Source organism: Poecile atricapillus, chromosome 1 (assembly GCF_030490865.1).
Source record: "Poecile atricapillus isolate bPoeAtr1 chromosome 1, bPoeAtr1.hap1, whole genome shotgun sequence".
In the NCBI taxonomy this organism is placed as follows: Eukaryota; Metazoa; Chordata; class Aves; order Passeriformes; family Paridae; genus Poecile; species Poecile atricapillus.
Window position 1 is genome coordinate 87847875 of NC_081249.1, and position 26603 is coordinate 87874477.

General features: G+C 40.7%; 1 protein-coding gene across 4 annotated transcripts in view; it reads left to right on the forward strand.

The window, feature by feature from the left end:
• EPHB6 (EPH receptor B6) overlaps window positions 1-26603 on the forward strand; it is a 66702-nt gene that overhangs the window by 8416 nt on the left and 31683 nt on the right. For all 4 annotated transcript variants that reach the window (XM_058864777.1, XM_058864767.1, XM_058864757.1 and 1 more), the window contains exons 2-4: window positions 10505-10723; window positions 21050-21114; window positions 23731-24427. In XM_058864777.1, the coding sequence (XP_058720760.1) occupies window positions 10630-10723; window positions 21050-21114; window positions 23731-24427 (856 nt within the window). In that variant the 5' untranslated portion in view covers window positions 10505-10629. The remainder of the gene's footprint in view (window positions 1-10504; window positions 10724-21049; window positions 21115-23730; window positions 24428-26603) is intronic.

Here is a 26603-nt window from a genome sequence, read left to right on the forward strand (position 1 = left end):
CTAGATGTTGACAAAAGTTAAAATAAACTTAATGTTAAAGACCAAATGAGATGTTTCCGAAGTCCAATAGGACTTCTGTAGTTCTTGTTTCTCAGTTCAGTCATTTTAGCAGTGAGACCAAGGCACTAAGAGGAAAGACAACTGAGTCTGAATGAATATTACGGATTTCAAGACTGGAAGTGAAGACAGCAAAACTGAAGAAACCATCTATTTTCTCGAAGTCTTTCTAGCATAAGTTCTAGGTCTCATAGTTCTTTTCTCTTGTATTCTTGAGAGATTGCTGCCAAGGTAGCTCCCTTAATTGCCTGGTATGGCACAGTGAAGTAACACCTCCTGCAAAAATGGTTGTTGACAGATTGTAGTAAGTGTTGGTGTGCACTTCTCAGAGTATGACCAGCGCAGTGCAGGGTTGTTTCATGATGTTTTAGTACCTAACATGAACATGAGACTCAAACTACTGGTAGAACAGACAGAATGCCCGTCTAGGCAAACAGTGGTCATAAAAGAATGAAGGCTGTGTGGTAGCGCTCTTCTCTGAGCCATTTTCTCCCTCCCTCATAGCTTCCTAGTTTTGTGCATATATTTCCACATCAAACACTCTAATTTACATGCTGGAGCTAAAGCTTGTATATTGTACAGCCTGTTGGTGCAGTCAGCAAAATGTAAGGGAATCAGCTTGACTGAATATAATTTTTTATTCTCACTACCATTTGGGGAATATGTTATGTTACAGCCCTCTGTTGGGGCAACCTTATGAACTCAAAAACTGGTATTTGCAATTCTTTGGGGTTATAACTATGGAGATGGAAGGTACCTGGTAATCATCTGCATGGAGTGAAGGTAGGAGAGTAGGTTTGGACAGCAAGGTCAAGGAAGTGAAAAAGTCAGTAAAGTGATCGTGCTTCAGTGCTTTTGTGCCTTGTTGTTTTACAAAGAAGCATTCTTGCTTCTCTTAACAGGAATAAAAACAGTGATGATAAATAATGCTAGTAATTAAATAGTTTTAAAAGTAGCCTCTATCTGCGAGTGCATGAAGCCTACAATTTGTGAACCAAGCTCTATGACAGCCCAAGGCTGTGAAACTGATTAAAATGGAAAAAAGTAGTTTTAATTAACCCTTAAATTATGAAGCACATTCTCTGAAAACCCAAGCCACCTCATTGAAGCCAGAAAGGAGGTTAATAAAAAGAGCTGCACTTAAATTAAGATGCTTTAATATTATTAGTCCTTTCTGTAATCTGTTTTGAAATGACAGTTTCTCTCATGGAATGAAAGGCAATTTCAAAATGATGGGAATTCCCATAGAAGAGGAACATTATCTTTTAACCGGCTGTCATTGCTGCCACTATATCCCAATAGAAAACATAACCTTGGATACTGTGAATACGAATAACATGCATTTTCTGCTTATGCTAAACATTTCTTACTGTAAAACCCTCATGAAGTCAAAAGGAAAATTAGAGATGAAGACAGTAAGCATATTTTTGCAAAAAATGAAGTTCTTTACTGCAGCTGAAGAAAATATTAATCCTTACTAAAGGATTTTTCAAACTGGTCCACAATGAACAGTTTAAGAAAAGTATCTTCAGCTTGTTCTTTTTTTTTCCCTCCATTGTATCTTTTGAGTGTTTATGCGTGGATCTTGGTTCATATGTTTCTAGACATGACATGTACAGCTACATTCTTAAGTTACAGAGGGAAAGAGCATTAGTATAAAACATATCTTTTCTTAGGCTTATTCATATCTTAGTTTTGCAAGCCACTATCACTTTTGCTCCTGTTCAGCCCCTCAGGCCCTTGATTTGTTTTCCAGTGTCCTGAGAGAGCCTTTAAGGCTGTTTTGCCTCTCTGTGTTTGGGTTGTCTGCAGATTTGCAGTTGCATTTGCAGACTTGTTCAGCAAATGTCAAGGTGATTTTTCTGATTTGTGGCATTGCTTGACTGGCCATTGCAGGCACTGTGCTTGGCTTCTTTACCACTTTCCATCCATTAGCAATCAGAAATTCGTCTATAATAACTTTAATTTCACTTGAAGAAAAAAAAATGCATGATCAGCATTGCTGAGTAGATGAGAACATGATTTTCGGGACATTCTCTTTACATCACTGTCATGGTTTAACCCCAGCTGGCAGCTAAGCAGCACACAGCTGCTCATTTAGCCCCTACCCTCCCACCCCTCAGTGCGATGGGAAGGAGAATGGGAAAAAGGTAAAAGACATGGGTTGAGATAACAGCAATAAGAACAGTTTAATGACTGGAATAAAATAATAACAATACTGTGATGGTGATGATGATGATGATGATGATGGAAAGGAAAGGGGGAGAGAGGTATAAACCCCAGAAAACACAGCTGATGCATGGTACAGTTGCTCACCACCTGCTGATGGATGCCCAGCACATCCCTGAGCAGTGATCAACAGATCCTGACCACCTCCCCTCTATTTATGCACTGAGCATGACTTCCATAGTGTGGAATATCTCTTCAGCCTGTTCATGACAGCTGTTCCTGGCCTTGCTCCCTCCCAGCTTCTTGTCCATCTCCTCAATGGCAGAGCATGGGAAATTGAAAAGTTCTTGATTTAGAGTAATCTTTACTTAGCAACAACTAAAACATCTGTGTTATTAAGAGTATTCTCAATCCAAAACGCAGCACTCTGCCAGCTCCTAAGAAGAAATTTAACTCTATCCCAGCCAAAACCAGGACAGTAACACATCCTCTGTTTAATAACCATTTGTGAAAATGTGTTATTTCCCTTTCCCTTTCAAATACCAAAATTGGATGCATCTTTTTTCTTGTTTTCAGATGTCTTCTGTTACAAAATTTCAGTGAATTTTGGGGTGTTTGTTTAAACTTGTGTCAGAGGAGGAAGTGTCAATTTTCAAAGAATTTTTAGTACCACAGATTATTTTCACCTAGAAGTAAATAATGTGGTGATCTTCAAGGACACTTGAGTCTAGTATTCTAAACTTAAAATTCTGTGTTTAGAATTTTGGGAATACAACATTTTACACAGTGCTTGACAAAGGTTTGCTGCTGTGCCCTGGAGTTTGTGAATTGTGTATTTTCTTCCTGGCTGAAGCCTTATGTCTTCCTTTTGTACAGATGAAAGTATAATTATCAAAGATAAATTGTACTTGAAGCTGATAACATCATGTTTATTTCCACACAGATAAAAGTGCAGAGATCTGTGCACAGTTGTACTGAGAGAAGTATCCTGAGAAATTAGGGTAAAATCAATAGCAGGACAGTGAAACCATACCCAGTGGGTACAGTTGTCATCTTCTCTTACCATCAAAGAAGATAAATGTGATGGACAGCTGTTAATTCATTTCTCCCTGTTTGAGAACTCTCCTTTATTTACTGTATAAAAATTCAAAGGGAGTAATTTCTGTATCACTTCAATTCCGGTTATATTTTAGAAGTTTCTATCAGAAAGTAATGGATAACATAAAGAAAAATTAATTTCTTCACATTTTTCATTTTATAATGCTGTTAATATTCTAGATTTTGCTTCCAGGTGTTAATGTTAGAAACTTGACTAAAATTGCCAGTGTCTCTTTGAAAACTACCCAAATCTCTATAAAAATTGTCAGTGAAGCAAAATCTTCACCTGAGGTAGAAAGATTTTTTTTTTTCAGGAACTTAAAATTGTATTCAATATGTATGTAATTCAAGTACCTAATAGATGGAAGAAAGAGTCTGTATCTTTAATTAGAATATTTTTTTAAATTTCTGTAGTTTCAAGTGATCAGTGTCCATCTTTGTTAGGCATAGCAAAACATGATGTGGAGACATTGAGGAAGTCTCCAGAAACACAGGACAGCTGTGAATGAATTTTGCTTGGGAGAAAAGACTAGATTTACAAGCTAAGCTGTAAAGCTACTCTAGCCAAGTGTGTGTCATGGCAGAGAAGAGAGATTTAAGGGAAAGCACTGTAGTTATCTAAAGAGATGCTAACCTGGCCTCCTGTGTGGCTTGGGAGATGGCACAGAGGCTCGGAATCTCCCCAGACACCTTCGGGCTGCACCTAGGGAGTCATCAGGAGGGAGCTGTTCAGCTGTCCATAGCTCCCTTTTTTAATTAGTGCAGATCTTAGCTGGTGAACGTGATTCAGCTCAGTCCACCGACTGCCGAGGTCATTGGAGTGATTGTGCTTCTAAGTTGGGCACCCTGTTCAAGCTCAAGGGTTTAATAAAAATTCATGAAAATAAGCATCTCTTTCTTCCCTGTAAGAGCTATGGAAGTTCTTAATTTGGATTCAACTAGGAAATGTATAATCAGAGCATGGAAGATCAGCTTCAAGACTCCTGGTGTTTCCATGGTAAACAAGGAAATGAATGCCTTTCTTTGGAGAACATTCAGAATCAGCTTTTGGAGTGTCATTGTAAACTTAAGGCATCCCAAGAGAGACAGACACAACTCTATCTAAATAATCTGTAGGAAGTAAATAATCAGGCCAGCTAGAAGAAATATTTTATAAAGTATGCTCTTGAGGAATAGTTATTAGTTATACATTTCATCTAGAGCGTTTCTCTCAAAATTAAATAAATCAACAGACTGTAAAAAATCCATAAGGCTTTTTTTGATAAATTCTACTCTCAGATATTTTCAAAGTAGTTTGGAGTCATTAAAAATAATCTAAATTAGTAACAGAGGATGAAAGGATATACAGCAACTATCAAAATGAGCTATTTATTTAATCAATCATTTTTCTGTGGTGCTTTATGTGCCCCAGTAACAGAATTTTTGAAGAAAACACATTAACTTCATTATATTAAAACCCTGAGGGATAAATTATGTGTTGCTCCCCCCCATTCACTTCCTGTTTGGGGCGTAGAAAGATTTCTATGAATAGCAGTTATTGTAATTATTGTCTAAGAAAGAAGGTAGGCAGTATTATGTCATGCTCAGAGTGCTGGACAGGCACTGAGTGACAGCTTTTCACAACAGCATCATGAGATTTATCCCAGTGAGATGCGTGACCATTGCTGCAAGGGCATCCCAGTGGCAAAAGAGCAATTATAGTAGGACAGAAATGGGGGCAACAAAGGAGGGGGGGAGGCCTTTTGCTTGATGTGTAATACTATCATGATTCCCTATTTATCATGAATGAGAGGTATTAATTCCACTTTTTGTACTCTGCCTAAATGTGATGAATCAGTGTGCGGCACAAATTAATTGGAATAGTAGTTTATTGACTCTCCCAGATGTTGTGCTCATTTATCTTTTTAATGGTTCTTGCTGAGAGATAATATTAAGCTGATATGAGTCATAGTGCAAAATGTGCAGGAGGAGGAAAGACTGTTTGCAAAGGTACAGCATTTTCTCTACTCTGGAGAATTTTTGAGGTGCATTTATTTTGAATCTAGATCCTTTGTGTGAGGAAGAAGTATGACAAATACAGAGAAAATTTGTGGAATCAAGTGTAGCAGAGGGAAGTTAGACCTGTGTAATGATTTCTACTGTGAAATAGGCCTAGAGGAGTCAGTTAACAATGAACGAGGAAGAAGCATTGTTCCTGTGGGAGGAAACAAGATGATTTGGAAAAGTTCTTGGAACAGATAAGAAGAATTGAAAGCATAAAAAATTTGGCACTGTTACGATTTCAGCTGCTATTAGTAGAACAATTTAAAATACGTAAAAATACTTAGTTGCACGAGGATAGATATCTTTCCAAATCTGTTTCAAGTTCAAGACAGGGATTGGATGAATTCCTAAAGAGATACTAAAGTCAAGGAATTTGGGGATATTCTCTAGTAATCTTTGTCTTATATTTGTGGATACCAGAGGAAGAGTAGGAAAGAGGGTCACATAGAGGCCAGGCTTGCAAGCCGTCTGCACACAGCACCTCTTCCTGGCACTGGAGACACGAAGAAAACTTGGCTTAGGTGGACATTAATATGCTTCTGTGTTTTCTTGAATTTTAAAATGTACAACTCAAAGAAGTAGCTATATTCAGGCCCTCATCTTTTCTCCAGAAAGCTTGTGCAGTACCTGAACAATGCTAGCTTTTTTCTTAATTCTAAATGCGTGCTTGAATTCCTCCTGTGGAAGCCAGACAGATGCATGGTTCAGAAGAGTGTTTAATGCTATACCATGTCAGGTTCTGCAGGTGGTGTCTGTCAGAGGGAAACAGGGACACTGCACATTATTTTCTGATCTGTGACTACATATTGTCTGTGTAGTAAGCTAGAACATTCTTCAGTGAAGGTCTGTCTAAAGTTTTATGGTTGGAGTCAAAAGGTTAAGAAAAGGAGGGGTTTTGTTCAAAGCTTAGGTCCAGAAGAGCCTGTGGCCAGCACAGAATTAACACAGTTTATCTAGCTGTCACTGTTTTTGATAAGTCTCAGAGTGCCATGCAAACCCCAGAAGAATAAAAAAGCAATCCATTCTAAGGAGACCCCTCAGGTTTGTCATGTGCATGACCACCTCCATCAAGGCTCCAGACATATTGGGGTATTCTAAAATAAATGACTGCACAAACCTTGGAGCAAACCTGCTTCCTTGCTAACAAAAACACATGCATTGATGGAAGGGAATTCTCAATGCAGACCTGTTTAGCAGCACTGGTGCCCTATGGCTCTTCAGGTGTCATCGCTGACAGTGCTTGAACTTTGAGGGAATCCTTTATTTGCATAAAGAAGCTGCTGCAAAGGTACTGGCTGCATGAAATGCTTTGCCACAGCTTAGGTACAGCATGGGCAGACAGCAGCCCTCTTTGTGACAGAAATCTCATAAGCACAGAACTGTACTACTGTCAGTTGTTTTAGCACATGTGGGAGCACTATCACTGTCTCTTCTGTAGCACTGAGCATCATTTCCCTGGAGATGGTACTGAAGCGTTCCCACTTCAAGACTGAGTTCAGAAAAAGTGAGAAATTACAGCACTGGCCCTGTCTGGTGAGAATAAACAGGACTTAAACAGTGCCAGTCAAGCCAGGCATGCTGTTTCACATTCAAGGCTTTCCAGCTGAAGTGGCTTGTGTTTTTAGTCTTGGGTAGAAGAAGCTTTGAGGTGTTTGGCAAGAGCTGACTCTCTTCTGTTGAGATAGAAAACAGAAGGCAGCAAAGGTTCTCATGACATATAAGGAAGAAAAAAAATACCCAGTAAAAAAAAAATCTAAAATGACCCAGTTCATAACACTGCTACAGAAGCCCAAAAAGCTGGGGAATCTCCATCCTTGGTGGTGTTCAAAACTCATGTTGACAAGCTTCCCAAAGTACTCTTCTCCCTTGCTGGCTGTTCATCTAAGAAACCAGGATTCTTGAAAATAGTGGTGGTGATTGTATTTATCTCTTTAACTGAGATCTCAAACATAAATTTTGGTAGTCTAGGTACCACAGTGATGGTGCCAAAGTAAACAGTCATGATAGCTTCGGTGAATGATGTAAGGAGATAACCCAGAAACTTCAAACTTCCATCTCTTGGAGCTTAGTGTTACAGTAAAAGTCATATGTGACTGATGTTTTCTGACTGCTTGGGATCTTCACAGTTTTATAAGTTTGAATCATTAAAAGGCATTTTGATCCTCAGGAACTGTCACTTCTCAGATGCTTTAAAATTTTCAGGACTTCCCAGGAGATGGAGATCATTCCATTAGCTAAGGAAATGTATGCCTAAAAATGGGTTAAATCCTTTAAGGAAAGGTTAGCATAAGAGGATTGACAGCTGGTACATGAGTGGCAAGTTCATGTACTTGGAGGAGAGAAAGGATGAGAAGCAGTATTTAAGTTTATCAAAGGATCCTGTGCACAGAAGATGTATTGCTTTACAGTTGGATTTGGAGGAGAGTGGGGAATAGTGGACTCCATACTCCATAGCAAAGGGAAGTAATCTTGCTGAAAGCAGTTTTGGAAGAAGTAACTAGCTGAGAAGGCCATGGAAAGATGCTTGTGTGGACAAGAGAAGAGGGTGGTTTGAAAGTTGGGATGGTTTGAGGTTTCTGTTTACGTAGTTTGGGGTAGGGTAGAAGTGGTAGGAGAACTGAAGAATGAAAGATGAGCGTCTCTGGGTGTAGTCAGATTCTGTACACATCAAGTGCTAGGGGGAAGGGCAGGGCAGTGGTTAGCAATTTAGGGGCTCAGTACTCTTTAATTCACAGAGGATAGTGCTTCCCTCCTACTCTCCCTTAAATGCTTCCATAATGTTCTCTCTATCCTTCACTGTGGAGTAAGCATTTTTCATTGAGGTGTGGAAGAGGCAGAATAAAAATAAAAATATAAAAACTAAAACAACTGAAAAAAAACCCCTTTTTTTAAATCTACTAAATCACTACCAGCTTTTTGATTTAACCACAGTTTATTTCAGGGAAAATAATTGCCAGTCTAATCCTGACAAAGGCAGTATGATTCCTCTTGGAGAGCAGTGTAACTTCGGTGGGATACAGGGTCAACCAGGATAAGGCAATGAGATGTTGTAAGAGAGATGTGCAGGTGAGGAGAGCAGCAGAAGAACAGCTGGTTTCCTTGGAGCCAGAAATTGTTTTGTGTCTGGTTTCGTGTACGAGGGGTTTTTTAGTTATATCTTTTCTGTGGCAATTTCAATGCTATGGCCTGAGATCCAGCAGCCAAAGTATATTTGGGTTTATTTTTCTGCTCTGTGACTCAGAAATTATGTGACATGAGAAAATCTGAATTGTGAGCTGCTTCCAAGCCTTCTGCAGATAAATGAAGTCCCATTGACGGATATTAAAGTATTCTTCAGTTTGTTTGACCTCTGTTTCTGCATTTGCCTTCATTATGAATGCTTCAAAGTCCTCATCTCTTAGGATTTTACTGGCCTAATAAAAAACTTTAAGGTATTATAATATTACAGATTGACTGTCAGTACAAATGGTATTTATGTCTCCATGTAAAGGTGTCTTGCAGGCTTGATTTTGGTGTACCCAGTCTTAGTTTTGGTGGCTCAGGCAGCAGTCTTCACTCCTGTTCCAGGAGAGCGCTGCTGTGAGCTTGGATAGTTCTTTCTGTAAAGAAGAACATTCTGATCTTTCACCCTGGAATGTTCTCCTTTCTGCAGTTGCATTCAGTGGTGTTTTTATTCCATGACATGCCGTGCTGTATACATGCTAAATAAACTAGTAAGCAGTACCTGTATTATATCCATCCTCACATTTAATCTTCATTTTTCCTTAGTTATCCTTAATGGACTTTATTTTTCTCTTTCCTCTGAAGTCATGAATCAAAGTTTTTGCCTCTTGCTGAGATCCCTTTAGTTTCCTTACATTTTAGTGATGCTCAGAGTGCCTTTGGTTCGTCTGTCTTGGGTGCTTCAGGTTCTTACTTGGGGCAGCAGAAAACAGAACTGTTCCATCCTGTCCAGAATTTCTCTCCCTCTCTGGTAAAGCAAATCCAATAGCACTCCACTGCCTTTTCGCATACTCCCCAGGCTGCTTTTTCTTCTGCTGTGCCCAACCTGCTCAAATCCCCTATTGCAAGGGTTTCAGATAATTGCACTGAGGCTGCCCCTTTTAATTACAACTCTCCCCTCCCTCTTTCAGCCAAGTTATTGAGCCATTCCTGTACATTGCCTGAGACATTTTTTCTTTCTCCTTAGCTACGCTTCACTGTGTCACTGAAGATATTGGAGCATTTTCAATGCTCTGCTCAAAGAGCACCTGAAGAAACAAAACGTACTGGCTTTTTGCATGCAACCTACATATTACTGTGATATTTCTCTGGTGGGCTGAGAATTGGACAGATGGAGCTAGAATTACCTTGCTTAGCAAAATTGTTATGCTGTATTGATCTAATGCTGGATTAAGCGACATGCTGCTCCCTTACTGTAAGATAAGCTTTTATGTCAGGTTCTTAATGGTGGTGGTAGAGTTTTGTTTGGATTTTTTCCCACTTAAGATAATAAACTTGGACTTGTGTGCTTTTTCTGGCTGTAATGCAGGCTCCCTGTTTGACCTTAAATATCACAACGTTTGCTTCCTCACGTATGACATATCAATGGGAAAAATACTGTCCAACTTGGTAGTGTTGTGCAGTCATATGCTTAAAGGGACAAATGCCTGCATCTGAAATGCAGTTACAAGTGTGTCAGCTGTGCAGATTTGTTCTGGCAAAAACTCTCCTGTCATGGCTACTGCCCTGCAGAGGCCTTAAAAGGCAAAGTGTAAATTACAAGAGACAGAATTTGAAAAGCATACAGGGGAAATGGAATGGACACCTTCCAAGAAACATTGCCAAAGATGCAGAAAGGACCAGGACTTCAGTAGTAGTACAGCCTATACTGCGGTAGAGATTTAGCATTGATTGGGGAACCACACTGTCACTGATGCCATGAAAGTCTCAAAATCTCTGTCTACTGGCAGTGCACAAAGCACCTGTGACTGACTGAAGTCTTGAGGGGTCAGTGGATGGTAAATACTGGGTCTGTGCTACTCCTTTTCGCCTGAAACTTGGAAGTAGTAAATGATGGAGCAGTTGTATAAAAACTGTCAGTTTTGTGTTAGAGTGACCTGATTTCTGTTTCTACCTTCTGTTTTTTCTTAAACAGTATTTCTCTGTGAAGACGTCTGTGCTTTAATTTGGGAAGATACTAAAACACTCCAAGAAATCTCAGACCATTTCAAGGGAGTGGTGTGTGCTTGTTGAAGATGGTGGTATTTACAGAGAATCTTCATGGATTCTAATGCTGGCATCAGTGCAAGAAGAGTGTCGGGAATGGGTTGGCTCTGGATGGTCTTCTTCTTTCACCTAGTCACCTCATTAGAAGGTAAGAATGGATGTTTTACGACAACTTTGAAGAGTTTTCTGTAGAGGTTAAAAAAAAAAATAAAAGTGTGCTCTCCAGTATGCTTATATCCTAGTCCAGATGAGCATTGAGCACGTCTGTTTGATGATTGATCACTATCTCTTGGGATTTAAAAACTTGTTAGTATTGTTTCTGATGGGAGAGGCAAACCCTCTTATGAAGGATCATTAGTGAACATTACTACTATCTCAGACGTGCCTGCCTCAAAGAATAGATTTTTTTCCTCCAGGAATAAGCCCCTTGTTTATATTTTATGTGTATTTGATTCTTGTGTTCCTGTTCTTGCACCATGTTTGCTTTGTGAAATGATCTCTGGGTATTTGTACTGCTTGAGAAGACAGCACCCAATGGGCTGAAATCAAGAGTTTTTGTCTCGTCTCTGAAAAACATGCCTCAATTAATAGATATGGAGAGAATGTTTTGCATTAACAAGAAGAGACAGTTCACATTCAGCCAGCAGACAGAGGAGGGAGAAAGCACTGAAGGCAGGGTAGGGGAAAGGTAGGCAGGGGAAAAGAGGTGCCAAGAAAAAGGTAGAAGAAAGAATAGATGATAGAATGGAGGGCGATGAGAGCAGGAGATAAGATTAGAGCTATGGAAGAGAGTTAGAGAAGGGCAGAGGTACTGTAAACAGTCCCCTTGTTTGTTCCAAGAATATCCTTGCAGCTACATGTGCTCAGTGAACTGTACTGCTTTGTGATGAATGTTCATCTCTTGCATTTCTGAAAGCCACTGAAAGAGGAGAGGAGGAAGAGATGGAATCAAAGGGAAGCAAGGAAAAACCTAGAGAAAAGGAAAGGAGAATAGTGTGAGATCTAATAAAAAGAGGAAAGCTTGTTAAAGCATCCCTTCTCTTAATAGGAAGGGAATGCAGTGTGTGTGGGAAGTTCAGAGACTAAATAATTGATGTAAGATTATAATACAAATTCTTAAATCTCTGAAATTCTGTGAATTACTAATTTTAAAATTGTATTACAAATTACTATGTAATTCCTCATGTAACTGGTAGAGAAACCAAGATAGAAAAGGGGGGGAAATGTAAATTCTCTCTGCAAATATTAAATAACTGGGCGATGCCTGTACAAGTGAACATTTTTTTTAATTCAGTGCTCACTCCTGAAAGTTTGTAGAGATAAAAGAGTTTAGAAAGTACTGTGTGATACAGCTTCACAGAACACATAGTTGACCTGCCTGGATTAAAATAGGACAGTAAAATTCTGCCTGTGGAGAGGAAGCAGTAAAAGTGTCCATGAACCAAACTTCAACTCTCAATTTAGAGTCAGGGTAGTCAGCATATTCCTTGTGACTGTACTGCATGGTCCTAAGTTTGCACTCCAAAGCTGATTTACATCTCAGAGGTAAGTATTTTTGTTGTGGTCAAAAGTCAAAGAAAAATTATATGGTAAGGGAGGAAAGTCTGATGATAAGTATGTAGAAAGCTTTGCTTTAGTGCGGAGTTGTCCATAAGGAAGGAAAAAGGCCCATGGCTTGTTTGTTGACTCATTATATACAGCAGAAACTTGAAATTCAGGTTTCAGACCTAAGTTGAAAAATACAGGGAATATCCAATGTGGTCTTTAGTTTTTGGAGAGCTTCTCAGTAGTCTCAGATGGTGTTTCAAATACATTTCATCTCCAACTAAAAAGAATTGACCGAGTGGGAAAATCAATTTTTCATAGTGTTTCTCAGGCATTTGAGTTAAAGTCTGAATGTAAATCACTTTCTGTCTCAAACTAAATGTTGTTCAAACTTTGTTTGAAATTTTCTAAACCTTAATGCTAATCATTAAGAAAAGAGGGAGAAGCTCTCTAAAAGAAATAGAGAGGGGAAGTAGTCAAAATATTCAGACCATCTTTATATACATTATGAAAAGAGCAAATACTTCTTAGACATAATGCCTCTCAAATGGAAAGAAGGCAGCATGCTTTTACAGGACCTAATGGGACTTTAAACTCCCTCATGACTCAGAAGTAAAGAAGTTCTTGTAAGCAATTGAAATTATTTTGTTGGTATTGGTTTTAATGCATAAAAAGGAGACACGAGTCTGAATTTATTCAATACAGCGCTAGTATTTGGACACACTGATTTCATTAGGAATGAGCATGTCTGTGCAAAGTTTTCCAGACATGATTTTTACTCCAAAAGAAAAGCCTGAATGGAAACCTAAGGGAAGGCTGCTTTGCAAACAGAAAACATTTGTATACTTATTATTTTAGCCTTATAAAAAGAAACACAATTTCACAAAAGTTTTCATTAAGATCACATTTCTCAGTGTTTATAGTTCTGCAAGAGTTTTTGAGGATTTAGTTTTGAGAGCATTACTTCTGAGCCACATGCTGGGTGAAGTAACAGATTTTTCCTTTTTCTCAAAGCTACATAAAGAACTGCAGTGATTTTATTTCTTTGAAAATCTGTGGATGTATGTAATTACAGTTTATCACTGAATATTTAAATTAACATTTTAGGTTAACCTCTCTGATTGTAAAAATTTGTGAAGCATAGAATTTAAGAATGCTTGATGGGCTGCAGTCAAGACAGGTGAGAGGAAGTGATAACTTGTTAATGAAATAGCTCTTGCTAGGGCACTGGGATCAATTTTATGCAGAATATTAGTTTTGCTTTGATGGCATTATAAATGTCTACAGCTGTAAACACTGAGTTCATTTTGAAGAACTCATTAAATATGTTCCAGAGGAATGGTGTGTTCTGTATGTAAAGGACTGCATTTATTTTACAACAAGCTCTCAAGCCTGCAGAACAGCTGGACAATCTTTCTAAGTATCTTGCAGAAATTCAAGATACAGAGAGAATAATTCTGCTTTGGTAAAACCTCTTTGCATTATTCTCTTCGGCAAAAGAGAATATGGAAGAATATGGAAGAAAAAAGGCAGTGAGCTCAGACATTTCATTTTCCCCCTATTTTTTCTACTAACTGGTTGTTGTCTTGGGCTGTTGAAAATAATGTATTGATTGCTCAAATTGGCTTGCCTTTGAAGTGGAGGAAAAGATATCTTCCTCAGAGGGATCTTCAGAGAGAAAAATACCACTGTTTTTTGGTTTATTATATGCAGTTTAGTATATACAAAGAAATGTTTAAATTAGTGTCATTTTACTTTGGGGCGTGGGGGGAAAGAGAAATTAACTTTTTAGTTTGATTGCTTGTGATTCACATGAGTTATTAAAATCCTAGCAAACATTTTCTTCACAGTTCTTTCCTGACGCTCTCCTGTGTGCCAAAAACTTTGCCACATGCTTGGAAAGCCCAGGGCTGAGGAATATCCTGTTGTAGACATGCAGAAGGTGAATGAGACTGGGCTGGATGTGCAGCCTGTTTGTAAAGGGGAACAGACAGGGGTTTATCCTCTTGGTCAGTCTCAGCAGCTCCATTTGATTAATTTTCTTCCATAATAGATTCCTGTGTAGTTCCTGTGCTAGGGACATCCCTGTTCCCAGGTTTGTACCATGCCCTGCGTTGAATCTGTTCCCAAACTGCTGCTTGGAGGCCAGTAGGACAGGAGAGACTATTCATGCTGAAAATAACACTGTTTATATTCAAAGCCAATTAAAGCTTCATAGAAAAGGAATGGCATTCCTGTAGTGTAGAGTCTCCAGGATTTTCAGTGTATGCTTTGGTAAAACTTGGGAAGACATAAGCTCACTTTTTAGAGTCTATGAAAAAAAGCAAGCAGGAAAACATAGATAAACGTTAAAAGTCATGCTGTGCTGTCATTCAAAGTAGGTGGTTTGATGGCAGTGGTAGTTGGACCCAAGTTCTAGACTTACTAGTGGCTGTTTGGAGAATGAACTTCTTTAGCTGTGGAAGAGTAGATATTATATTGTATCACTAGGAAGGTTGTAGATAGTAATTTAACTTGATTTCATATGCAAAGTTGGAACTTTTTTTATTTTAATTTCTTGATGTCTGCATTTCTGACATCAGTAGTAGTGCAACATGCTAATCCTGGCAGTTTCCTTAGAGCTTTAACAAAAGAAAGGGGCTGGGAAAGAGGAAAATACACAATCATTCATAAAGCTTAAAAACTGTGTTACCTTGCAAAAAGCTGTGTATTTCCATATCCTACACCATTTGGCTGTCATTTCTCTCTTTCACAGATGGTACATAACTCCTGGTTGGAGTGTGAGAATTCCTCCTTGCAGATGACAACTTCGATGTTCTGAGAGTGTCAGCATTTTGCTCTGACATAGCAAGCAGTTAAATTACATTAAACTTCATGGAACTTACTGAAGACATATCCCATTGATTCCAAATAGCTTTTCTAAAATTAATTGCATTTGAGAAGTAGCATTGCAGAAGTAATACAGGATCATTCATTGCAGGATTGACAATATAGTTTTATACAAGAAAAAAATTTGAACTCATTTGTCTCATATAGACTGGTTTTGTATATATTCTTTTACATTAGGAGGCATATTCTATAACTCTGTAGCTTGTTTTTTCATGTTAAGTCATAGCTAAAATTTAAGACATTTTCTTTTAAAAAGTAACAGCAACTTTTGTGTTGGATAGTTATGAACAAGTAGGATTTTTGGCTGGTTTTGTTTGGTTTTTTACTTGTTTGATCAACTCGTTTTTGAAAAACAGAATACTTATTACAGTTGCATATGTCATTAGCTATTGATATATTATTTAATTCATCACAATTGCTGTTTAGTTTTGGAAGAAGTTCTAGTGTATTTAAGGCTTCCCAAAGATTTCACTGTATTTTGTCTCCTGATGATAGACCCCATGCATAAATACATTTGTTTGTAAGAGTGATAAAAGGTTCCTGATAAAAGGGTTCTCTCCCCACGCTCAAAGGAGCACAGAGGAACAGTGAAAGTCAGGGGAATCTGAATAACCTAACAGAGAAATAAACTCCCTGACCCAGCTTCTCCCAAGTACTATCACAGGAGTGTGATCAGTCCGTGGGGTGGGAATGGAACCCATTAAGTTAAATCAGTGGAAGTACTGTCTGGAACACCTTTTAGATGGAAGAAGATTATTGCCAACAAGGGCATGAGGTTTATTATGGGATGTAGGGAAGATAACCTGCAGAATTTACTGCAGGTTGTTTAGGGGAGTAACCGTAGGTGTGGAAAGGGAGGATTAAGTGTGAGAAAGTAGAGAGATAAGGGGCCAGTCACATACACCAGCTTGCAGGTTAGTATGGCTGTCAGGCATCTGATCACCACAGTCTATCCTATCTTCTTATTAAATTCCATTTTTCATCAGTTACCTGGGTGAGGGGGCTTTGTGTGTGTGTGTATGCACATTTATATACCAGCAACTGGAGTTGAACCACAGGTCATAATGGCCCATGAGTCAGTGCTACCAGCAACTGGAGATCATGGAATGGATGAAAATCAAATGCTAGGAACTCAGGGTGGACCACAGGTCATAGGATCTGTGTATCTGTGATGCAAGCACCTGGAGTGAGTGAGCTTGTATTAGTGAGCCTGTGATCTCTATATCAAGGCAGACTAGCTTGATGGGGGAGTTAGTGGGTTGGGAAACCAGGGGAAGAGTAGAGTCTGGAGGAGGAGTGACACACCAGTTTGAATGTGTGTGTCTCTGTGAGTGAGAAGAATGGAGGGGTTTATCTAGTGAGGGATGGTCAACTATCAGGAGGTCCAGGTCAGCTATTCTGGTGGCCATAAATTCTGAGGGTTCTTTGAGAGTACTGTCTGTGTGTTGTGTATCTTAGTGTACCTGGAGACAGGATGATCCCAGGGCCAGCTCCTGGATCGTCTGAGTGTCAAAGACCACTTCATGGAGAAATCCACAGAATGGCAGCCCAGGAGAGCAAGCTCCCAGGGCTAGCACCCAGGGGTAGGCTGCACCCTTAAAGCCAGTTAGTAGAGGATCCAAGCGTGCCTCTGTGTGTGTGAAGGGATGTATCAGTGAGTGGAGGCTGTCTGACTGCTCACACCACGAGTGGGGCTGGGAGCTTCACATGCCAGCAGATGGAGAGACCACAGATCCAGAGGTTTAATCTTTAAGGACAGTTATTGCAGAGATCTTCATTGTATATAAATGCATATGTGTTTCCCACTAAGAGCCCTTAATCCTGACCAACTAGAAAGGGGAGCAGGATGAGGCCATTGGTGGTGCTGTTTCTCTTTGCATGACTGGTGAGTGCTTCTGTCTGTGTTGATCTTTGTGGCTGGCCATTCACAGATGTGCAGTGCCTGCATGTGTTTGTGTGTGTGCCTGTTGGGAATACTCACTTAACCCTGCTTTGGGTTGTACCTGGGGCCATGGAGCTGCAGCAGCCTGGCTTGTGTGAGGTTACTGGATTTGACAGCTCCTGACACTATTTTTGCACAAACTCAGGGAATGATTTCTCTCCCCGGCCTTCTTAGAGAGCATTCACACTCTTCCTACTTTTTCAAGGCATGATCATAGAAGGCAGAATAAGCTCAGAAATGTTTCAGTTCTTTTCAAGTCTGTTAAGTGAGCAAGTTTTGCTGCTTGGGGCATTCAGCTCCATAGCAAAGCAAACTCTTTGAATGTTACCTTTTACCATAGTGCCCTTTGCCTTCTACCGGTGTACATTTGGATATGTTCAGAATTCAACTGGACGAGGTTTGGAGCAATCTACTGTAATTTAGCCTGGCCTTGAGTGGGGTGTTGATCAAGGTGACCTCTGTACCTCCCTTCCAGCTTGTTTCATTCTGTGTTTCTACAGTTTTAGTACCAAATTCTCACCACACAGGTAAAGGGATCATTTTGCTCTCTTCTCAGGATCAGCTCTCTTGTCTGTGGCTGTAGTTTGCAAGGCTTTGGTTGTATAATTCCCTCTTGCACCACTGCACTGTTAAGACACTGAGGGCAAATGCTCTTCAATCCAGAAAGCTGTTAGGCCATCATTGCCTCCATGAAGGTTGTCTAAGGGTCAGTCATCCTTGGGTGAATTGTCATCCTCTTGCATCAGGGGATCATTTTGTCTATAACACAAGCACTTAATAGTCTTGCTTGAAAGTACTGGCAAAATCTGAAAATTGTTAATGTGCCTATTCTGAACAGCCTGATCTGTCATAGCAGCTTCTAGCCTCTGCCCAGTTTTTCTGGATGTTGACATTATAGCATAGTCTAGCCCAAGAGATTGATTTGTGATGTAAATATAGAATAGTACTAGCTGAAGTATTTGGGATTTTTATTTCACCCTTTCTGGCCTGCAAGAACTGAGGATACTCAAATGATAGTTCAGATTTTGCAGAGTGTAATGAACCCATTTGACTCTTCTATAAAAAGTGATGTTTTTTTCTTTTTAGTTTAGGGAAGAGAAATACAGAGGAATCTCTCATCAGTTATTTTTATCTTCCTTGAACTGAAATAACACTTGTAATATGAAATTGGAATATCATTCTTCAAAACTGAGATTAAACCAGGAGTGAAAGAAGTATTGTAGAATTGTCATAATTTCAGGTGTTTGAAAGCTTCTAGATTTCTCAGGTATCTTGCCCTTTTTTAATGCAGAGTGGAATATTGCTCCAGTGATACCCTGAGATACCTCAATCAGTGTTGCCTCGAGCAGCATCATGGGCTCCGCTGAGCCTGGGTCTAACCTGATCTTGCAAAACCCTTGATTTTGAGCAATGTTAAAAGGATGCAAGCCATTTTTCTTCCAGGGTGGTAAATTCAGCAGAACATATTGTTTCTATCTGCACTGAAGAACAGCAGAGTACTGGTCTGGCCAAGCACAGTGAGGATGTGGAATGCTACATCAGTCACCAGTGCTAATAAAGTGTCAGAGTGAAGGCTTATACCTGTACCCATGTAGTCATTCATACTGTTAAATTATGAACACAGCCATGGGTTTGTTTGGCCCATGCCAAATAATCTTACCACAGACAGTGCCTACACGTAGGTCAGAGGTTAGGATGGACTGAGGACCACTCCTGGGGGGTGGTTTGGATGCAGCCATGCGCTTTTGTGGGGTTGGAGTTTTTAGTCATGGGAACATGAACCATAGTGTGCCTGTTGTCCTCAGAGCTAGAGAGCAGTTTAACAGCTTGTTAGATTTATGAGTGTGCATGCAGCTAGTGTGACTAGGGATGTGATTCAAGGCATACAGCCAGTAGGAGAGGGAGGAAGAAGAAAAATGGTGAGGGACTTTTGGCTGTAGGTTGCAAAATGAGATTTATGCACACAAAATTCTTGTGTACTTTTCTTATTTTTCTAGTGGTTTCTGACTTAAAGTATTCACTGTGAAAGGGACAGTTCTGTCTGCTTCAGGCTGTCTACTTCTGTTTGCTTGTAAAATACTCATGGTAAATTTACTGGGTAAATATTACCTTTCTCACTGGTGAGAAGTTGCCTGCAGAATATGCTTAACATGGCAGAGCATGGGCTGCTGAGCAAGTCTTTGTTTCCTTTCTTTTACATTCCTTTTGCGCTTTCTATATGGCTTTCCATGCCCTGATTAACTTCTCTCAATTTTACTTTCTTCTAGAGTTTCCATGGGGTAAAAGCATTATGCTTTGGTAAATGGGAGACTCAGATCTGATTAGGAAAAAAGTTTTCTGTGTTGAAAAATGGCCTTGTATATTATTTCAGCATATCAAGGCCATGTCTGGCATCCCAGTGGCAAAGTAATGACATGACACAGTGCAATCCCTGTGCCAGGCTGTGCAATTGAGAAGGTAATGGGCATGGGGAAATGCCAAGTTCTTCTGCTGCCAGGACAGCCTAGCTAACACTGTGCCTCAGGGAGGCATGGGCCTTCTGCAGATGTTCTGCTGCTCAGAGGGGCTGTCTGAGCTGAGCTATCCTTGAGAACTGAGCAGCTCAGCATTTCCTGAGGTCTGTAACATAATTTTAGTGGGGCTGTACCTCAGCTGTAGCTGGTAGTTCTTTCCAGTTTTGGCAAGCCAGCCCAGGTATTTTGCACTGCTTTTGAATCAAGGAGCTGTATCCTCAGGGAGGTCTAAAAAGTATAAAATGTCCTGTGGGAATATAGGGAATATAGTTCAGGGACATCGGTGAATGCTGGGGTCTATATAAACTTGTTCACTTGATCATGTCTGCTTTAGGATGAATCTAGTCTTTCCTTTCCAATGATTAATGTGGATGAATCCCCAGGTGTATTGGCAGGGATAGTGACATAAGCAATCCATAAACTGGAAATAAAAACCATTGAGGATTTCTCTCCTGCATAAAACATGGAACAATCATATTATTAAACCTTTGCAAGGTTTAATAACGGATCATGAATATTATTTGTAAGTAAGCTGTCTGTTGCTCTTAAATTTTGTGTTGGTTTTTTTAATCTGTTTTTGAGGTCTTTTTTTAAAGCAATAAGATAGAAATATGAAAATCAGAATAACCAATTAAAGCCAAGAATTTAAGAAAGGCCAGTTGATTTATACAGTAAATATCAACACATGTAAATACCTATTCAGCTGAGCCATTTTCTTATTCTGTGTCCTAAATATACAGAGTAAAGAGCACATGCTTGCATACCACGGTGGTCTCAGACCCTGACACTCTCTTTTGGAGTTTATGTTTAAACTGTGTTTATAGTTTGTACTGTCAAAATCTCTTGTGTGTTTCTTCGTACCCAAGCAGAGAATAGTGTCCAACAGCAGTCAAGGCTAGTATCTGTCTCCAGTGGTAGCTTCAAAAAGAATGGAAATGCAGACTATTTGTGGGAATAAATTAGGCCTGCAAAGTTCTGCATGTACCCTACTCTTGAGCAGTGTGATGCAACAGATTATTTTGGGATTCCTACACAGGCTTGGAATGTAATGCCCAGCTCCAGAACAAAGTGAATCCATTACAGGATCCGCTGGGTTTGGGTCTTAAACTCCCAAAGAAATTTGGTTCCAGAAATGTGAACAAATGTATCTTGGCCTCATGTCCACACTTACATGTGCAAATAAAATGGGCAACCATAGTTCTAAGGAGACTGGCATGCATTCATGTTGCTCATCTTGTGTCCCTCTTTCCTTTCCAAAAAGAGAGTGGCCTCATCTGAGTTGCTCATTATGATAACTGCTCCAAGCTGTCAGTGTGCTTATACTTTGCCTGGGAAAGTCTGGTGAGAATATTGCCAAGCAACTTGAGAATCATGAGTTAGCATGATTATGTGCCCAGTGCCTCTGCCCTTGTCTTGGCCCTTCTTAATTTATTAGTATAGACATAACCTGTCATATTTAATCTCAAAACATTAATGTTTATTTTTGGTGTATGGAAGACAATCTTGTGAGGAACAGATAAATTTTAGTTTGACTTGGAATAGCACAAAATACTTCTTTTATTTATTTGTTTCCTAATATAAACAGAAATACTTCTGGACACAACTCAAGAGACCTCGGAGATAGGCTGGACTGCACACCCTTCTGATGGGGTAAGCATTTCCCTTGTCCTCTTCTTGACTGTACCTCTGCTGGGAAGATGTGCATGCATCTGATGAAGAAAGGGAAACTGGAAGCAATGTGACTTGGTTTATAGATTCTGTACATATGAACAATTTGAGCACAGTGTATTATGCAAAGCCGAATTGTTAAGAGAGAAGGATGCTGAGTGGGATGCTGTTGCTACCTCCTTACCCTCTTCCTTCCACTCTGCTCCAGAGACACTAAACAGTTCTCCAGCCACCCCTCCAGATTAGAATAGAATAGAATGGAATAGAATAGAATGGAATAGAATAGAATAGAATAGAATAGAATAGAATAGAATAGAATAGAATAGAATAGAATAGAATAGAATAGAATAGAATAGAATAGAATAGAATAGAATAGAATAGAATAGAATAGAATAGAATAGAATAGAATATTTCCATTGAAAGGTACCTACAACAATCAGCTGGCCCAGCTGCTAACTACTTAATGGCTGACCAGAAGCTGAAGCATGTTATAAAGGGCACTGTCAAATGCCTCTTACACACTGACAGGCTAGGGGTATTGACCACCTTTCTAGGAAGCCTGTTCCAGTGTCTGACCACCTTCTAGTTAAAGGAATGTTTCCTGATGTCAATTCTGAGCTTCCCCTGAGGCAGATTTGAACCATTCCCGTGCATCCTGTCTTGGATCTGAGGGAGAAGGGATCAGCATTTCCTCCTCCCCTTCCCCTCCTCAGGGAGCTGCAGAGAGCAAGAGGGTCACCCCTCAGCCTCTCTTTTCTCCAGACTGGATAAACCCAGAGCCCTCAGCCACTCCTCCCAGGACACACCTTCCAGCCCTTCCACCAGCTTTGTGCCTTCCTCTGCACACAAAGACCTTCCCACCCCTCTGAAGTGGCGGCGGTGCCCAGAAGTGCCACCAGCACTCCAGGTGAGGCTGCACCAGGGCTGAGCACAGTGGGGTGATCCCCCCTTCTGCCCGGCTCTGCTGCCTGTTTGGTGCCCCCCAGGACACGGTTTCTGCCCTCTGGGCTGCCCGGGCACACCCTGCTGACTCTCACTGAGCTGCTGCCACCTGCACCCCCAGGGCCCTCCCTGCAGGGCGCTCCCCAGACTCCTCTCCCAGGTTGCACTTGTGCCTGCAGTTACTCCATCCCAGGTGCAGGATCTGGCACTTGCTCTTGTTAGGTTTTGTGCCATGAATGATTGCCCAATGCTCCCATGGTGTACAAACATTTCAGCTGTGCTCCTGAGCCCTCCATGCTGCCAGGAGCAGCATACATGATCCCAGCTAGCACTGCCATCCTAAATTTATGCCATGCCAACCTTCAGTTTACCTTCAGGTCTCCTGCTGGTATACCCTTCCTCCATCAGTTACAGATTAAATCCCTCAATCAATGAGATTAAATCCCTCAAACCAAGTCCCTTCAGTTTATGAGCAAAGATACATTTCTTCCATCAGAACAGTGGATCCTGTCACATCCCAGCACATCCTGTGTCTCAGAGATTCTTAAATGGTTACAAACCCTTTTTGGCAGAGGCGCCAGTCCTGAAGCCAGTATTGATGTCTTGGCACCTGTTTCTTTCAAAGTGCCTTACTGCTACTGAAAAGATCGAGGAAAAACACTACCCATTCTCCTGAATTTTTTTATCATTCTTCCCAGGGCCCTGAAAACTCTCTTGATCAACTTTGCACTTTTTGTTGGGACATTATTTGTACCCATGTGGAAAAGCAGGTGTGGATAGTAGTCCGAAGGCTGTACTAAGCTCTTCCATCATCTGCTGACATCACTGAACTGGGGCCCAGGGAGGCTGCAAACTTGCCTAAAAAGATGTTTGCTTCTGTTTGACACTGGAGAAAGTCATGGATGACCATAGCTTGCTGTTGTTTCTTCTTGGCAAATGGTCTTACTGCAGATCTTACTGTGAGGAGCTGGTTGGCCAGACCTTTGTGAGAATGCTTGAGCAGGTTCATTCTCTTCTCTCTCACTGTGCACATCCTCTGTCATACCCAGGGCCTTGTACCTATTCTGAAAAGCTTGTTGAGAGGGTAAGGAAGGTTTTGTTTTACAGCTTTGTGCAGGAACCTGCTTCTACCCCTCCTTATTCTTCCTCCAGGCACAAATCAGATCTGGACCTGCCCCTGTAGCGGTCATGCTGAGTGGTTTATGTGCATAGGAGATGTCAGAACACAGCTCCCACTGTGATAAAAAGTGGAAGGGACTTCTGCTTTTATGTGTTTTCCAGAGAACAGTGTCTAGTTGCTCTGTCTCATTTGTTTGTGTCCTTTGTTTTGTCTCTGGAGATAAGAGATGGGAAGATAGGAAGGAAGAAAGTGTGACTCTTGCATTTTAAGATTCTTGATGTTGTGTGACCAAGTTTGCATGATTTATGTTTTCTGTCACAACAGTTCTTACTTCAGAGCTTTGACTGCTATTCTTTACAGGGTCATACTTTGTCTAGAATGCTCTGCTGCACATGGCATCAACAAGTTCAAATCTTGTCATAGGCACGGCAAGGAAAAAGGGAAGACAAAGGCCTGTCCTGCATTTTTGGGGCAGCTGAATACTGAATCCTTTTTTTTTTTACAGTTTCTTTTTTTCTTCTCTGTATCCATTGTAGTGGGATGAGGTAAGTGTCCTGGATGACAAGAAGCGCCTGATCCGAACCTTTCAAGTGTGCAACGTGGCTGAACCGGGTCAGAACAACTGGCTGCGCACTCACTTCATAGAGCGGCGTGGAGCCCACCGCGTCCACGTCCGCCTCCGCTTCTCAGTGAGGGACTGTGCCAGCATGCGCACCGTGGCCTCTTCCTGCAAGGAGACTTTCACGCTCTACTACCACCAGTCAGAGGCTGACATAGCCTCTCAGGACATGCCAGAGTGGCGCGAGGGCCCCTGGACCAAAGTGGACACTATTGCAGCTGATGAAAGCTTTTCCCAGGTGGACAGCACTGGGAAGGTGGTCAAGATGAATGTTAAAGTACGTAGCTTTGGGCCACTCACCAAGCAGGGCTTCTACCTGGCCTTTCAGGATTCGGGAGCCTGCATGTCCTTGGTGGCAGTCCAAGTCTTTTTCTACAAGTGCCCAGCTGTGGTGAGAGGATTTGCCTCCTTTCCTGAAACGTTTGCTGGCGGGGAGAGGACGTCGCTGGTGGAGTCCCCGGGGACGTGCGTGCCCAACGCTGAAGAGACGAGCACGACGGGGTCCTCGAGTGTTCGGCTGCACTGCAATGGGGAAGGGGAGTGGATGGTGGCCATTGGACGGTGTACCTGCAAGGCTGGCTACCAGCCTGTGGACGATGAACGAGCCTGCCAAGGTGAGAAAACTTTTTTCCCCTCGCCCTTTGGCAGCCATTCTCTCATTGGTTCTCTGTGTCAGCAATATTTGGCCCTAGCCAAAATTTCACAGAGCTGGGAGAGTAAATCATTTCTCACAGAGATTGCCTTGTAGCAGCCTCTTCTCACACATTTAGCTCCTCAGACTGGAGTTGGAGTGACCACTTTGTTGTGGTTTAGGAATGGTGTTCTCTAGTTCGATATTGCCACTAAAACCACGCTGCTCCTCGCTCCCTCTCCCGTTGGAAGCACAAAAGGCAAAGATCATGGATTAAGACAAGAACAATTTACTGGAAACAGCAATGAGATCATAGAATGAATGGTAACAGCAACAATATTAACAACAAAAGGTGTAAGACAGATGGTTTACATGGGAGGTGACAATGAACTAATACCAATCTGATTGGCTGTTTCTGACATGTTTTCTCCGAACAGAAAGGAATGCCCCTTTCCTTGGAGTGTGTCTTTCCCCCACCCCTGTCAATGATAAGAGGTGGTGTAGCGTAACATCTGGTCCTGGTTACACCCCCATATCCATGCCCACTCCCAGCTAATGCAAAAAATTGTCCTTGTCTTGGCCGAACCAGGACACCACTGCTTGCTGCTAGGAACATGTTTGGAAACTCCACCGAGGCCTTAGTTACAGCTGCCACCAGAAACAGCCTCTCAGGGTACTTACAAAGAACTAACAGGAGCTGTCACTAAGCCAGATCTACCATAATTCCACTGCTTTACCAAGAGGCAACAGCATTAGAAGAAAGATGCCACATGGAGGACAGCTGAGCCCAGAGCTAATAACCTCTCTATCCTAGTTATTTCTGGACCTTTTGTTAGTGTATAGTAATAAAATTTTAAAAAGGGGAGACAGCAGCAGCCTGGTCATGGGACAGAGAAAATGTGGCTCTGTGAACCTGTCCTGACTAGAAAAAACAATAATAATAGTATCATTATTACCAATAATGTACTCTCTGCCGCAGGGCCAATGGTATTTCTGTGAAATATCTGTAGGAGGAAGTAGAGTTCATTACATATCACCCAGAAGTGGTATTGGGCTAAAATTTGGCCAAGCCTGAACACCCAGTCTAATGTCATGACTGTGTTCCTATCTCAAGCTTAGGACAGTCTATTAGAGCAAACTGCTTATGTTGGTTATATAATTTGTGTATGAAGTTCTTCTAGTGCTTCCTTTGTTTCGATACACATCTACTCATAATCTCTCAGCAGTGTAAAATGTTGCTGCAGTACACTCAGTAGTCTAAAAAATAAATGCTGTATGGCACCCAGTTTTGGCTGCAGACAAAATTTAAAAGTTGGATTTATTCAAACAAGAGTTCAACTCAGATATGGTATGTACGAATACTCTGGTTAACACCGAGTGCAAATGCAATGAATAATTAATGGTTGTCAGTAATATGTTACCTTAAATTCCTGCTTCATGAAGTGATTTGGGTCATGCAAAATAGCTTCATTATTAAAATACTTTTATTTTCAAAATACAGGTCATTGTGCTGGAGACTTAAAAAGCAATTAAAATTGATAAAAGCTTTTCATTTGTTTAAACTTTGAGAATAATTAAAATATGTGTGCCTTTTTATCCTGTTAATTCTGAGAAAAATGTAATTACATTCATTTGGTGCTGCTCCAGAGCCAGTAAGCTCCGATGTAGAGCAGCTCTGTATGGCACTAAATTTGTTGTCTGCATGAGTGGCATGACTAGTTCACAGTCTAAATAAACTGCCAGTCAATAATTTAGTTTCAGATAGTAGTTTTAAGCAGTCAAAAAAAAAAAAAAAAGATTTGGCTTGACAAAGAAAAAATAAAAATAAGGATTTTTTAAAAAAAAATTGTCTTCCATTTTTTGTAGTATTCAGTGAAAGCTGATACTTCCTTGAAGCCTCATTGTCATAGAAGCTGGAGATAGATGAAAATTATTAATATTATAAGGAATAGATGAAATAATGGCAGTCTATCAAGCTACAAAAGTCAGTTCCTATCATTTACTTCCCAAGATTCCATGAGCAGCCTCGAGCAGCCAGTGTCAACCAAATATGAATAACATTAAAGGGTATTATTTTCTCCTCATGTTTCTTTTATACTCCTCTGGCTTGATCATCCTTCCTGGTCTCTTCTCCTGCTAACAACATGTTGCTGTCCTGT